The 16,186-nt window shown below is 38.0% G+C and overlaps 1 protein-coding gene across 2 annotated transcripts in view; it reads left to right on the top strand.

Annotated features, from left to right (window-relative positions):
* Positions 1 to 1,257: 1,257 nt before the first annotated feature.
* Positions 1,258 to 16,186, top strand: part of LOC122318792 (mediator of RNA polymerase II transcription subunit 33B) — a 30,198-nt gene continuing 15,269 nt past the window's right edge. Inside the window, exons 1-3 of one of the 2 annotated variants that reach the window (XM_043136417.1) lie at positions 1,258 to 1,733; positions 2,709 to 2,819; positions 14,966 to 15,313. In XM_043136417.1, the coding sequence (XP_042992351.1) occupies positions 1,438 to 1,733; positions 2,709 to 2,819; positions 14,966 to 15,313 (755 nt within the window). In that variant the 5' untranslated portion in view covers positions 1,258 to 1,437. Of the gene's footprint in view, positions 1,734 to 2,708; positions 2,820 to 14,965; positions 15,314 to 16,186 lie in introns of those variants that run through there. The other variant, XM_043136418.1, reaches the window with a different exon arrangement.

The raw sequence follows: 16,186 nt of genomic DNA on the forward strand, positions 1-16,186 counted from the left end.
AATACTTTTAAATATATAAAAAATTTATAATAATATTAAATAATTTTTTCTTAATTATTAAGAAAAAGACAAAAAAAAAAAAAAAAAAAGCCAACGATGGCCCCACTAGCTGTGACCAAAGCATTTTCCTTTAGACCGAAGTTCCTAAAACTTCACCCGCGTTGAAAAGCAAAAGCAACAAATGCCTAATTTCTCTTACCTTTTTATTTTTTCCGTCTATTTTGCGACCATAAAACTACAACGTCCTGCGCTGCGTGTATCATTGTCTATTTTGGTTACATGTGAGCAAGAACCTCGTGTTGGCCAGACCTCACACTTGGGAAGGGTGTTTTTTGTTTTTTGTTTTTTGTTTTCTTATAAAATAAAAAAGATTATAAATATAATTTTATTTATTTTTCAAAACGCACGAGGGATATTTATGAATTTTTTAAATAAAAAATAAATCTAACATATCACATGAAGATACATTAATTTATAAATTTATTTTAATAAAATCTTTTTATAAATATAACATTTATTTTTTGATTAAATTTTATTATTTACAAATCTAGTTTGCCAATATAGTGAACTTAAAACCTTTTTTTATCGTTATAGAATCCATGGTGGTAATGTTTTGTGTATATTAAAAAAGCATACATTCTTTTTTCTCATTTTTCACAGCTACTCATAAGAGTTTCAATTTATTTTATGAAAAATAATATTTACAGTCTTAAAATATATAAGTTTCACATTTTCTTTAAAAAACAAATAATTTTTTTTAAATACATAAAATTTACACACAATAAGACTGTATAACATTATTGTTATTTGATTGTATCACACTTTACACTCTATTCAGGCATGGAATGTGATATTGGATGTTGCGTATTGAGAGGAGGAGTAAGGACTAGTTTGGTTTCATAAATATTTCAAATCATCTCATCATTTTTTCTTTCATTTTATATCATCTTAACATTTAATTACTATTCAAAAATACAAATATTTTTTATTTTCAAATTTTTTATCTAATTATTATAATTTTTTAAATTTATAAATAAAATATAAAAAATAATTTAATATTTTCAAATCTCAAAATCAAAATAATATTAAAAAATTACATTTTAATTCTTATTTTATAATTTTTTCTTTAATTTTCTCTCCCTTTAAAAAAAAATCATAAAAATTCTAATTCAAATGATTTGACTAGATTTTTGAATTTTTCTAAACAAAGTGGCCCAAGCATCAGTATTTCAAAGCAACGGAATTTTATCTATAAGAGGAATCCTCCCTAAGCGCCTCAAGGCCGACTTTTTTCATTTTTAGCCCTCTCTTTCTTGGTCTGTTTCTTTCAGTCAAAGCACAAACAGTTGCATAGAGAACAATTCCGCAGAGGACTTTTTAATTTGTTTAATCAGAAGAAGCAGCGGCCCGCGAAGAAGACGAAGAAAGAAGAATCGGATGCCGATGGCGGTGTCCATACAGGCAGTTGAGGAGGCGTTTAGCCTTTGGGATGGCGTGCTGGAGTTGACCAAGTCGGCGCAGGACCAGAACAGCGACGCCGTGCTCTGGGCGATGCGGCTCAGCACCAACCTTAGCTCGGCTGGCGTGGCCTTGCCCTCCGTCGAGCTTGCCCACATACTCGTCTCCCATATCTGCTTCGCCAATCACGTGCCCATCACCTGGAAGTTCCTCGAGAGGGCCATGACCGTCAAGATCGCTCCCCCCATGCTTGTTCTCTCTCTCCTCTCCACCAGGTTCCCTTACTGCCACTCCTTAAATTTTTTTCTTACTTTTTCTGTATTTTTTTTCTAGTTTTCTTGTTCTTATGCTTAAGGTATTGGGCTAGATAAATACGCCTATTTTTATATGCATGTGTGTAAGTATGGTGTCTATATTTCCGGTACATATTACGTGTATGTCTGGTATTTTTTTTAGATGTTATATACTCGAAGTGTGTGGGCATGTGAAGCCACTTGGGATATTTGGTAGAGTAATTTGAGTTTCTGGGGCTATTTAAGGATGATCTATTCTTCAGTTAGTTTTTCTTTGCTTTAAGGAATTTCCGTTATAATTTTGTGTAGTTTATAAATCATCGGTATGGGTCATGAGCCAAACCCGACGGCTATGGCACTAATATTCCCAAAAGTTGCAGATTATAATAAATAGTAACCTGAACATCATCCTAACCCAAAATAACCATTTGTATCAACGTCCAGTTTCATAAAATTAAAATAAATTATCTTTATACATATCAGCTCAGATAACCCACATTATGAAGAAAAACACATAAGGAACAAATATTCGAACTAATTTTAACACCTCAAACATTCACCAAGTTATAGCTCATCAACTGTATACAATAAGTAGAGTTGCTGTTCTTGGATACCTAGTGCCAATAAAAAAAAATATAATAAGTAGAGTAACTAAAAACACCACAAGCCCTTGTTCCACCAAAAAACTTAGAACCTTCTGAAAATTCTATCTAGAATAGTCTCCATGCTATCTGGAACTTATGATAAGGCTTAATGAGTCATCACAGTAAATAAAAAAATTAATATAAGTGTGAAGTTGAGCATAGAGAACTTATGTATTTCCTTTATCAAACAAAAAATTGGCAAGCTTATCAAATGTGATATTTAATAACATGAAAATATATCACGATGCAAATAGATAATATTTTACTGTGAGTAACACAATTATTCTGTCATTCTCTTTGTGGTCTATTACAGGGTCATTCCAAATCGGCAGCACCAGCCTGGGGCGTATAGGCTATATATGGAACTCCTCAAGCGACATGCATTCTCATTTACATCTCAAATCCACAGTCCCAGTTATCAAAAGTAAGGATCATTTTTTTTCCTATTTTGTCTAGCTGATGGTCTCTTTTGTTAGTGTGACAAATCAAGATGTTCTGTCACCAAACCTTTTATATGTGTCAACGTCCAATGAGAGTTCAGCTGGCTTAAAAGCTAAACATAGAAAATTTCTTACGATGACATTGTTGGTTTCCCTAAAGCGGCAGTGGCAGCTTTCAAATGTCAATTAACGTTGAATAATATGTGTTTGATGTAAACCTTTCCAAGCCTAATTCGATTCCAATAACCTATTAACTTGAATATATAAAATATTGCTATAAATTATGCATCATGACTATCAGAGCATTTTTACAGTATGATTGCCGGTACTTGGTTAGATATTTGTTTATGCTAACTAAGCTTGTATATAAAATAGAAAGACAATGGTAGTTGGGTGTATCCTTTTTGTTTACTTGCTGTGTATTAGGGTTGCACTCCTATACACAATTAATAAAATTGCTTTTTTTTTTTTTTTTTTTTTTTTTTTTTTTTTTTTTTTTAAAAAGGAGAATATTTCTACCCTGTGCATTCAGTGCTACTGTACTGACAACCCGAAGGTATCTCTGATTGATGATGAACAATCATGTCCATGCTCTAGATTTTGTTCTTGATAATATTATGTTAAAAGATATTTTAATTTGGAGAGTTTCATCCCTCGGAATCAGCCTCCTGCCCCCCACAAGAAAGGTAAAAATAAAAAGAAATGCCAAAGCCAAAGCCAAACAAAAGAGAGGCCCTTTGTTTTCCTCTTAACCTTTCTCTGTTTGAAAAATTGTTTCATGTTAGAGAAGTTCATTTTAACATAAACCCTGATCTTATTTCTGGCACTTGTTACCTATCGAAAAAAAAAAAAAAATTCTGGCACTTCTTGCTGGAGGTAATCTTCCTTTTGAGGTTTTTCAAAAGTTTTTTTTTTTTTTTCCCCTTCTCTCATTTTTTAATCTTTCTCTATCTATTTCATCTTTACTTTATCCATGTGGTGTGGGGGCATTATGTGGAGTTTACGGGTGGACACCAAGCTGTTTGTTTTCTCTGTTGAGGACTAGGGGCTTTTTAAAATCAATGAGAAGGGTAAACGAGTGACAAAGTCCATTTTTTTTAGAAATTTGTTGGTGGTTTGGCTGGTCAAAACAGTGGATGCATGCATTTTGATGGGAGGCCAAAGGGAATTTCTCAAAACCACTCGGGAAGGTAACCGTATCTTCTTAGTTTAGTGTCATGCTAACTCTTTTGGTCGCTTCTTGTCATTTGAGGTTTATGGAGGTGATGTTAGACGTAGTTTTATGGTTCTACTTGAGGGAACCCAAGGTAGAGGGTGGGTTTGTTTTGCAAGAACACATAGGGATTTCTGTCGCCTACCTCCCTTTGCTATGGTGAATGGTAACAAAGGAGTCAAATCATCCTTCGGAGGGCTTGCCGAAGGGAGGGGAGCAATCCCAATTCAAGAGGTTGTTGTCTAGCTCTTCCTTGGGTCCAGTGGTGTTGTATAAGGCTGCGCCGGTTTAGCCAGTGCCTTCTAAGGTGATTGTCGTTGTTGTGGTGGTTTAGGGAGGAGTGGTGAGTCTTTTGGTACTGGGTTTGGTTTACCAGTCACTCAAGCCACACGCTCTTGTTCTGGTTCACGCAACGATTGGCGGTGCTCTCCTACCCTAGGGAGCTGTGTCAGAAAATCCTAAGAAGAGTATTTTGCTAGCAATGAAAACTGAGTTGCTCGATGTGAAGGGAAGATCAACCGTCTCCTTTTCATAGTGGATTCAAGTCTAGGATTGCCTATGGGCTCAGCCCTTTCTAATCTGAGCCATATGTTTTTATCTAGGCCAAATTCATTGGGCCTCTCTTCTGGGCCTTCTGTAAAGGGACCCATTGGTGGTAGGAAAGAGAAGGATTTGATAGGGACCTATTGGTGGTCCACAATCATCGAGACCGATCCAGAATCAGCAGATGAGTGCTTTTGATCATTTTCCCATAGTTGTCCCGCCAGTGAACGAGATTTTAGAGAAGGTGTTGCGGGAATCTTCTCCCTCGTTTGGTAACGACCTTGCTGCCCTTTATGTTGTTGCCGTTCAAGGTAGGCAATAATATGCAGAGACATGATTTTCTTTCAAGATTTGGGCCTTAGAGCATATTGCGGTAGGAGGAGACTGCAATTGTGCTTCAGGGTTCAATTGGCTCTAGGAGCGTTGATGTTGACTCACCCCTGTAGGTTTTGCTCATTCTTAGTGATAATTCTATTATCACTGCTAGGCCCTTGTTTGTGGTTGCCCTTTTGTAGGACACCTTGGTGTTGGGTTGTAGGGAGTATTTATGCTCTTTTGTTTCGAAAGCTACGGTGGACAACAGTGCTAACCCAGTGGACATTTAGCTTGTCCAAGTTGTTGAGGTGTTGAGATTGGGCTGGGGGATTATGGGGAGGAGTCAGTGCCTTTGTGCACTTCGCCTGCAATATAGGAGGATGGTCGCAATTTATAGTTGGTGCCTAGTGAGGATGTTGTGGATCCAATGCTGTTATGCACTTTGTCACCTTGGCCTTCAATGGGTGGCTTACCCTCGGATTGGGTGATTCAGAAAGTGAAGGAAATTCATAATTGTGTGGGGATCTCATGCGAGGAGGGGTTTGAGGAGTAATTGAGGGCATTACTCATTGTTATTGAGGCAGGTCATATTCTCTCCCCCAAAGCTTCTTCTAGAAAAGATAGAGAGCTTAAGCATCTTACTTGTTCTATTAATTATGATACTCGGAAGGGAATGCCAGTCGAGGAAGATCTAAGGAAAGGGTGGCATCTCTCCATGAAACCTAAAATCCTTTCTTGGAATGTTTGGGGTCTTAATGATCCCAATAGGCAACTTCAGGTTAAGAATCTTCTCAATCATTAGAAAGTGGGCATTGTTTGTTTGTAGGAAACTAAGCTTGAGTCTATTGATTGAAGCATCGTTGGTAGCTCATGGGGTTGTCTGTATGTTGGTTGGGTGTTGCTTGCTTCCAATGGAGTGTCTGAGGGTATTCTTATTATGTGGGATACGAGGGTGGTTGAGTCTATTGAGAAGTGTATAGGGAATCATACGGTGGCTTGTTCTTTTAAGAATGTGGAGGATGTGTTTATTTGGGCTTTTGTTGGAGTATACGTGCCAAATGTGGACAATAATAGGAAGGATTCGATAAATACTTCCAATTTCTTGAGTATGAGTAAAGGATCCATAGATAAACAAAGAATGCCACAAAGATAGCCAACTCTATTATCGATTAGCTGTGAGAAGCGGACAAACCATAAAAAAAAAAAAAAAAAGACAATTGTTCGTGAAGAGGGTTAGACGAGTGGGATGAGGGAAAGCGGCTCAATTGACCAAAAAAGAAGAGTAGCCCCCCTAACTATGGGATGAGTTGGTTTGTGCAGTTGGTGGAACTTACCTTGGTGTATTTGGCGTTGATTTTAATATCACTCGGTTCCCAAGTGAAAGATCGGGAGAAGCTCGGCAAAGTCTTGCAATAAGAGAATTTTCTGAATTCAATTTTGATATGGACTTAGTGAATTTACCTCTAGTAGATGGTATGCACACATGGTCCAATAATCGGGCCTGGTCTCGTTTGGACAGATTTTGTTGTCTCCCTCATGAGAGGCTCATTATCCTATATTGCTCCAGAAAAGATTACCTAGGGTCTGTTCGGACCATTTTCTATTGTGTTGGATTGTGGGTGCATTCATGAGGGTAATAGATACTTCAAGTTTGAAAGTTTAGGGCTTTGTGGAGAAGGTGAGCTTATGGCGGACCTTGTATCTCTTGGAGGGCTCACCAAGTTTTATTTTGGCTAGTAAACTCAAAGCCTTGGAGAAGGCTTTGAAGATGTGGAATGTAGATGTCTCTGGACATATTGATTGTCAAAAACGGACCCTCTTTGAGGATTTGCAGGTTTTGGGGAGAAGGGAGGTGATTGTTCCTCTTTTTGTGGAGTCTCGCAGGAAAATATCTATCACCACAGAGTTTGAGAAGTTACTTTTATTGGAAGAAATCTTGTGGAGACAGAAATTGGGAGCCCTTTGGTTGAAAGAAGGGGATAGATGTACTAAATTCTTCCATCAAGTGGCTAATTCTTATCATAGGAATAAGGCTATCAAGATGCTTTAGGTTGATGGCCAGGTTTGTTCAGATCATGATGTTATTAAGAGCAATATTGTCAATTATTATGTTGGTCTCCTCTGGAACAATTCCCTTGGAGGTCTAATCTTGATGGCTTGCTTTCGAGGCCATTGATCAGTTGAGTTCTATTTGGTTGGAGAGACCTTTTGAGGTGGATGAGGTTTATCGGGTGATTGGTGGGATGGCTAAGGATAAAGCTCTTGGTCCGGATGGGTTTCTACTGCTTTCTTCCATGACTGTTGGGGGGTTGTTCAAATGATGCCTTACATTTTCGCGAGCCGGATCGTGGTCATATTCAATATTCGAGGGCTTTATTGCTTTGTTTTGAAGTTGTCTTGATATTGAAGGTGAATCTATTGATATCTAAAATGGTTCCTATAGACGAGATTTGATGAAATATTACTTTGTTCTATTATTCACAGTGTACACACAAGTATATATATATACCCTAAATACAAGAGACCCATATACCCTTATACAAACAAATTATAGACAATATATTCTAACACTCCCCCTCAAGCTGGGGCATATACATCATATAAACCTAGCTTGAAACAAATAGATTTTAATCGACTCCAACACAAGGATTTAGTAAACACATCTGTGAGTTGATCTGCGGACTTCACAAAAGGTGTAGCAATGTCACCACTTAGTATCTTATCTCGAATGAAGTGACAATCAATCTCTATATGTTTAGTCCTCTCATGAAACACAGGGTTAGAGGCAATATGCAGTGCAGCTTGATTATCACAAAATAGCTGGAGAGGGATAGGAGCTGGAAATCCAATCTCTTGAAAAAAACGTTGTAACCATGTCAGCTCACTAGTAGTATGTGCCATTGCCCTGTATTCAGCTTCCGCACTAGAACGAGCTACTACTATTTGTTTCTTACTCTTCTATGTAACCAAGTTACCTCCTACAAAGGTACAATATCTCGTAGTAGATCTTTTAAGGAGATCCTGCCCAATCAGCATCTGAAAATGCTTCAACCCTAAGATGTCCATTTGGTCGATATAGTATTCCAAGGCCAGGTGCTCGCTTGAGATAATGAAGAATATGAATTACAGCATCCCAATGTGAGATCCTAGGCGTTTGTAAAAATTGACTCAGTACACACACTGCATAAGAGATGTCTGGTCTAGTGATGGTGAGATAGTTCAATTTCCCAACAAGTCTTTGATACATACCTGGATCTCTAAACAGCTCCCCTTCCTCTTTCAAGAATTTACGATTGGGATCCATAGGGGTGTCAATAGGTCGTGCACACAACATGCCGGTTTCTTCCAAAAGATCAAGTACATATTTCCTCTGAGATAGGTTGATGCCCTCTTTAGATCTACTGACTTCAATTCCAAGGAAATATCTAAGCTTGCCCAAGTCTTTCGTCTGAAACTAATCATGTAAAAATTGTTTTAGTCTAATAATTCCAGTAGAGTCATTCCCAATAATTACAATATCATCCATGTATACAACCAACAAAATGTGACTTGCATCACTATGCAAGTGAAATACCGAGTGATTTGTTTGGCATCTGTGAAAACCAAATGTCAATACAGCATCAAAGAACCTTCCAAACCATGCTCGAGGAGATTGTTTCAAACCGTATAATGCCTTTTTCAACCTGCATACAGTACCTCGATACTCCCCCTGAGCAACAAACCTAGGTGGTTGCTCCATATAAACTTCCTCATGCAAGTCGCCATAGAGGAATGCATTTTTTACATCCAGCTGAAATAAGGGCCAGTCTAAATTAGCAGCAAAAGAGATTAGCACTCGAATAGAAGAGATTTTGGCAACTGGAGAGAATGTCTCTTCGTATTCAATGCCATAGATTTGAGCGTAGCCCTTTGCAACCAAGCGGGCTTTTAGACATTCTACAGAACCATTAGGATGAAATTTGATAGTGTATACCCATTTACAGCCAACAAGTTGTTTACTAGGTAGTAGTGGAACAAGATCCCATGTGCCGTTATGATGAAGAGCATCCATTTCATTTTTCATAGCTGTCCTCCATCCCGGATCAGATAATGCATCCTGAAGTGTCTTAGGAATAGAGAGTTTTGAAACTTGAGATGTAAAACATGAGAATGAAGGGGATAAGGCATGATATGAAACAAATTGACTAATAGGATGTTGAGTAACACAAGAACGATTACTTTTGCGAAGAGCAATAGGTAGAGAGTCTGAAGTACTGGGCAACTCAGGATCTGAAGATGGAGGCACGACTGGCTGGGGCATGGGAGCTGGCGGCCGCAAGCGACGTGAGTAAACCTGTAAAGGAACTGGGGAAGGTTGGGTAAGGTTGGGTGAGTGTGAGGGAGATAATGTAAAAGTAGGTAATGGTAGAGGATCACACTCAACACTTGAAGATGTATTTGAAAAATAGGGTATGGACTCAAAGAAGGTAACATCAGCACTTGTGAAATAGCGTCTAAGAGCAGAACTATAACAGCGATATCCTTTTTTAGTCCGGGAATAACCAACAAAGAGACACTTGGTAGAACGGGGGTCAAGTTTATCAAAGCCTGGACCAAGGTTATGAACAAAGCAAACACATCCAAAGATTTTTTGCTGAAGAGAAAAAAGTGAAGATGATGGAAACAAGACGGAGAAGGAAGAGGAACCATTAAGAACTGATGAAAGCATATGATTAATAAGATGACAAGCAGTAAGAACACCATCACTCCAAAACCGTTTAGAAACATGCATAAGTAGCAATAGTGCTCGGGTTACATCTAACAAATGCCGGTTTTTGCTTTCAGCCACCCCATTCTGTTGGGGTGTATATGAACATGATGTTTGATGAACAATTCCTTTGTCACTTAGTAAGTAGCAAAGGTACTAGATAGATATTCTCTAGCATTATCAAAACTCAAAATCTGAACCTTTTTGTTAAATTGAGTTTTAATTTGTTTCCGAAACACTTGAAATATGGAAAGAAGTTCAGATCTGGCCTTCATAAAAAACAACCATGTCTAATGAGAGTAGTCATCAACAAATGTAACAAAATATTGAAACTTGTTTGATTCAATGTTGATTGGTCCTCATATATCAGAGTGAACCAATTCAAAAGGATTCGATACTCGTTTATCAATACGAGGAACAAAAGACACACGATGGTGTTTACTAAGTTGACACGCTTCACAAGAAAAGGGAGACACACTTCCCAAGTTCCTAATTTGACACTTCAAAAGAGAAAGTGAGGGTTGACCTAGGCGACAGTGCCATTCAAAAGCAGATGATGAGGGGGTTGTAAGGGCTCGAGTGGGTGACTGTTGAACATCAAGGTAATACAGACCACCAGCTTGATGCCCCGTACCAATCTTGTTCCCCGTCTTGAGATCCTGAAAAACACATTAAGAGGGATTAAAAAATCACTGAACATTGTAGATTTTGAGTAATCTTACTAATAGACAACAAACTAAAAGGAAAACTCGGAGCATGTAGGACAGATGACAAGGATATGGAGTCAGTGAGTTTAGTGGATTCAATGCCATAGATTTGAGTGTAGCCCTTTGCAACCAAGCGGGCTTTCAGACGTTCTACAGAACCATTAGGATGAAATTTGATAGTGTATACCCATTTACAGCCAATAAGTTGTTTACTAGGTGGTAGTGGAACAAGATCCCATGTGCCGTTATGATGAAGAGCATCCATTTCATTTTCCTGGCTCTGATACCATGTAGGGAGATTTGATGAAATATAACTCTGTTCTATTATTCATAGTGTACACACAAGTGTATATATATACCCTAAATACAAGAGACCCATATACCCTTATACAAACAAATTATAGACAATATATTCTAACAGTTCCTATGAGTTCAATGAATCATGTTCAGTACTTGGCTAATATTATGGGCTGTAAGGTTTCTTAGCTTCCCTTGAAATATCTTGGTCTTCCATTGGAGACTGCTTTTAAGGCGAAAACTATTTGCGAGGGTGTGTTAGAAAAAATTGAAAGAAGATAACTCCAAGGGGTTAGCCGAAGTGGTGAAGGCCTTGGTCTTGGGGTATCACTCCCTTCAAGGTCCAAGGCTCGACACCTCATGGGTGCAAACAATCCTTTTGGGCCACACCCCCTAGTGAAAAGCTAGCGATTTAACCTGTTTCTAGAGAAATTTCCTAGGGTGCGATGCACGAGACCGGGGTTTATTCTGCAGGGTGGGTCTGAAGGGTCTTGTCTTGGAGAGGTTCCCTAACATATAAAAAAAAAAAAATGGAAGAAGATTGGCTAGGAAGGGGAGTCTTTGTGGAGAGTAGTTATAGATTCAAGATATGGGAGTAAGAGGAGGGAAAAAGGGGGGGGGGGGGGTCTCATGTTCTAATGAAGTTAGGGGGGGCATATGGTGTGGGGTTGTGGAAATATATTTGTTTAGGATGGGAGAGGTTTACCAACTTTTTCAGATTTGAGGTTGAGAGGGGCCATGGTGTTTATTTTTGGCATGATGTTTGGTGTGGTGAAAAGACTCTTAAGTATGTTTTTCCCACTCTTCACCAGATTTCAAGTGACAGAGGCTATGGTGGCTGACTTGTTGGTTTGTTCCAACGTCTCTATCCATTGGAATGCCAATTTTTTTTATTGGCTCAAGGGAACTTGGAACATTTGCTGATTTCTTCAGTTCATTGTATGCTATGACTTTGGTAATGTGCTAGAGGACGTGATGATTTGGACTTCTGGTGGGAGTAAAAGATTTTCGGCGCATTCCTATTATAAGGCCCTTTATGGATTTTCTAATGATCATTGCATTCCTTGGAAATGTAAGGTTCCTTCCAAGATTGCTTTCTTTGTTTGGACTGCGCCACTTGGGAGAATCCTTGCCACTGACAATTTGAGGAAACGGGGTCTCATCATTATGGATTGGTGCTTCTTGTGTAAGAAAACCAGGGGATCCGTGGATCATTTATTGTTACATTGTGAGGTGGCTAGGTTTTTGGGATGAGATCCTAACTGGACTTGTGTGGCATGGGTTATGCTTGGAAGAGTTATGGATATTTTTAAATGTTGGACAAGTATTAGGGGTAATGTTCACATTGCCACTATGTGGAAAATGATCCCTCATTGTATTATGTGGTGTTTGTGGATGGAGAGAAATAATAGGTGTTTTGAAGACTGGGAGCGCTCCTTGGACGAGCTGAAGAGATTCTTTTTTAACATACTATTTTCCTCGGCTTTGGTCATTATTTGTAATGGGGACAACTTCCATAATTTGCTTGTATCCATCATTAGTGCTTAGTGGTAATTAGGTGTATTTTGTGTATACTTTATGTGGACTTGGGCTAGAACTTTTTCTATAATAAAGTTCTACTTTTACTTTTTTTTTTTTTTTTAAGAAAAACATAAACCTTGAGACAACTATCGAAAGGCATATGTTGACCTTGCTTTTTTTTTTTTGTTAAAACAGAACATTGTTATTCATAATAATAGAATCAATAACAAAGTTAATACCATACAATTACAAATTAGCATCTAGCAAGACTCTTGACTGAATAAAATCTGGACATCGATGCCACCACTGAACATTGTCATCCACAAAACAAGCGTGCCTTGCAAGTAAGTGAGCTGCTTCATTTTTTTGCCTACCAACATGAAGTACATCATACACTGCAAAATAGGAAAGAAGACTTTGAATTTCAGAGATCATATTTCCTTGCCTTGAATAATTAGGTTCCTTGGAAACAATAGCTTCAATAACAGCTTCCAATAGCAAACTGGAAAAACCTAAATTCAAGATCATCTGAAGACCCCTCAAAGCCTCCAAAGCCTCAATTTCATCTACTTCAACTAGCCCAAATTCCTTCCGACTCAGTAAATAAAACATCACCTTCATCATCCCTTAAAATAACCGCAATGCCCACAAAGTTAAAAGATCGAAACAAAGCACCATCAAAATTAAGCTTAACCATACCTTGGTTAGGAGGTTTCCAAGAAAGCAAAATCTCCTTATGTACAACCAGCTGGTGCATTTTAATGGTAGCGTATCTCTCAATATATGCTAAGCAAATTATCAACGACATCTTGAAGCACACAATTATAATTCTGAAATAACTTCATATTCCTAAACTTCCATACACCCCACGAAATAGTAATGAAAATAGGAACTAAAGTTAAATCAAACTGCATCAAGTCCCAAACCAAATCAATAAAATGACCAGCAGCGTCCAGCAAAGGTAAAACTGGAGGACAACATACAGCCAACACCTTTTTCACATCTGGACAGCCCCAAAAAACATGACAGTAATCCTCCACAGCCAACTGACAAAGAGGACAACCCGCATTGGAAAGAATATCCCTCTTCAGCAAATTCAGTTTTGTAGGGAGGCTATCCTTGCAAACACACCACCCAAAATTCTTAACTTTATTCGGAATATTCAAATTCCAGAATTGATGCCAAAAGATTGAAGGACCACAGGAATGAGAACTTTCAGCTCCAACTGCAGAGTCAAACAATGTCAATGCTAAATGATACCCAGACTTGACTGAGTACAAACCATTCAGTTTATCTTCACACTCACTTGAAAGTAGAGGAAGTTGTAGGACTGCATTAGCAACAAAAGCAGGAAAAACAGATTATACCAAATCCACATCCCAAGTGCCATTATCCAGATTCATAAGCAAGTTAACCGTAGAATCAGCTTGAATAACATAATTAGAGGGGAATGTGTGAGGTAACCAAAAGATTGGAACCCATTTATCTTGAACTATCCAGACTTGCTCGCCTTTCTCTGTCCGCCAAATACACCCATTCTGCAAAAGAGGTTTAGCAGCACAAATACTTCGCCACACATAAGAGGGCTTCCTACCCAAATTTGATTGTAAAAAATCTGTAGTAGGAAAATGCTTAGCTTTAAAAACCCGATAAAGCAATGAATGAGGATTTTGAATCAACCACCAACCTTGTTTAGCAAGCATAGCCAAATTAAAAGGCTCAAGATTCTTAAAACCCATACCCCCTCACATCTTTGAAGAACACAATTTTGGCCAACTAATCCAATGCATCTTCCGTTCAGTCCGGCATTGTCCCCCCCAGAATTTTGCAAATAATCCTTCCAACTCCATACAAAAGGATTTGGGTAACAAAAAACAGCTCATGGTGTAGGTTGGCAATGCTGGCACAACCGCATTGATCAATACTACTTTACCGGCTTGTGAAAGCAATTGTTCCTTCCAACCTTTAACTTTTGTCAAACCCTATATTTTAACTCCTTAAAAGTATTACATTTAGAATGTCCAACCGAAGAAGGAAGACCCAAATACTGATCATGATGTTGGAGAGAATGCACGTCCCATATGGCCATAATTGCATCAATTTCCTCTGCTCCAGTGTTTGGACTAATCAGAAGTTTGGATTTATTCATGTTAATCTGCTCTCCCGAAGCCAACCCATAAACATGTAAAAACTGCTCCAAGTTTTCATTTTGAGGGAGAGTAGCTTGACAAAATAATAGGATGTCATCTGCAACAAACAATTGAGTAACGTCAGGAGCTCTAGGACTTCACACCCTTTATCAATTTTCTTTTTGCATGTTTTTATGGTAGTTTTTGCTGTTAGAGCATTGGCAATGGATTCTTTATCTTCATATGTAAAATTACATGTTTTGAAGATTGATTTTGAATATGAAGAAAAATTCCTACATTGAATTATGTATTTTTTGATCAAATAATAATAAAATAATAAAGAGAGAGGAGAAAAAAGAAAAGAGAGAAAAAGAGAGAAGATAGAGTTGGGAGGAGAGAGAGAAAATAATAAAATATAGTTTGAAGAATGAAAAGGTGGTCTTTATATTTGAATAATAACTGTAGCAAGTAATTTAAAATTTTACATATGAATAAGCCAATGTAGATGATTTTAAGGGCATATTCTTCAAATTTAAAAATAAAAATGAAGATGAAGAATCCATTGCCAATGCTCTTAAGTGGTTTTTTTGCATGTTTTTTATGGTAGTGTTTTTCCCATAGATTAAATTACTAAATCACATTTTGGATGAAATTACAGGATCATGAAATCCATTGATGACGTTCTTCATCTATCCCAGATCTATGGCCTTCAAGTGGGTGAACCTGGGGTGATTCTTGTTGAATTTGTGTTTTCAATTGTATGGCAGTTACTTGACGCATCTTTAGATGACGAAGGATTGCTGGAACTTACCCCGGAAAAGAAGTCTAGATGGCCTACCAGACCTCAAGATATGGAAATAGACGGTCATAATAGCTTTAGTGAGATGATAATAGAGCAGAATGAAGGGCTGCAGAAAGTAAATACTGCAATGGCTATTGAGATGATTGCAGAGTTTTTGCAGAATAAAGTGACTTCACGGATTCTTTTCTTGGCACGTCGAAACATGTAAGATATTATATTCATTATTGAATTCCTTTTTCAATTCTGTATGTTAATGGTAATGTGTTGTGTTTGTGGGAGATAAGTAAAAGGCAAGCAGTTTATTGAGTGAATTGTCATTTCAAGCTACGTCAATATCTCACATCGGTGCAGTAATGTGACTAAATTAAGCAAAAAGTATCCAGTTAAAATTCAGAAGTCCAGTGAACAGAAGGTACTTGAGAGAAATCATTTTCAAACTTGAATGTCACATTGCTCTCTCTCTGGTCTTCGATGGACTAGTACAATTTTTTGCAGTAATTTTGTTCTGCTTTTTTGACGGGAAAATCTGGTAATCTGAGAATGGGTATTTTTAGCTGTCTGAGCATTGGAGCCAAGTTATTTTGAGTTTTGGGCAGAGGAAGGAGTCTCTATATTGCACATAGTGGAAAGAATTAGAGTTAAGGTCTGTGCTGTCTCACTTGGAAAAATCACTGTGGAGAGTTTCTTGGAGATGGTGGTAGCTCTGGTCCAGCCATGAGAATTGAAGGGGTCTATAAATCATCTAGGGTTGGCAACACTATCTTTATCACTAAATGTTGTTACAACCGCTATGGTAGGTTCTTGGTGTTGATGGAGTAGGGCAGAGGTGGATGAAGAGGCTTCATTAATATTCCGGTGAATTGCAATGGTTAGGGATGGAAAGGCTATCTGATGAGCTTCGATGAGTGGTGACATGTTTCCAGACTTGATTTGCCTAGGGGTCTCTCCGGAAGCAGCAAGATGGAGTCATATGGCAGAGAAATATTAGTGACTTGAATGAGAAGGTGACGATATGTATGATGGTGGGTAAACCATTGCATGTAGTAGTGTTAGTGGTGCTGGGGAAGAAAGTGGTCG

The sequence above is a fragment of the Carya illinoinensis genome, chromosome 8 (genome assembly GCF_018687715.1).
Source record: "Carya illinoinensis cultivar Pawnee chromosome 8, C.illinoinensisPawnee_v1, whole genome shotgun sequence".
Taxonomy (NCBI): Eukaryota; Viridiplantae; Streptophyta; class Magnoliopsida; order Fagales; family Juglandaceae; genus Carya; species Carya illinoinensis.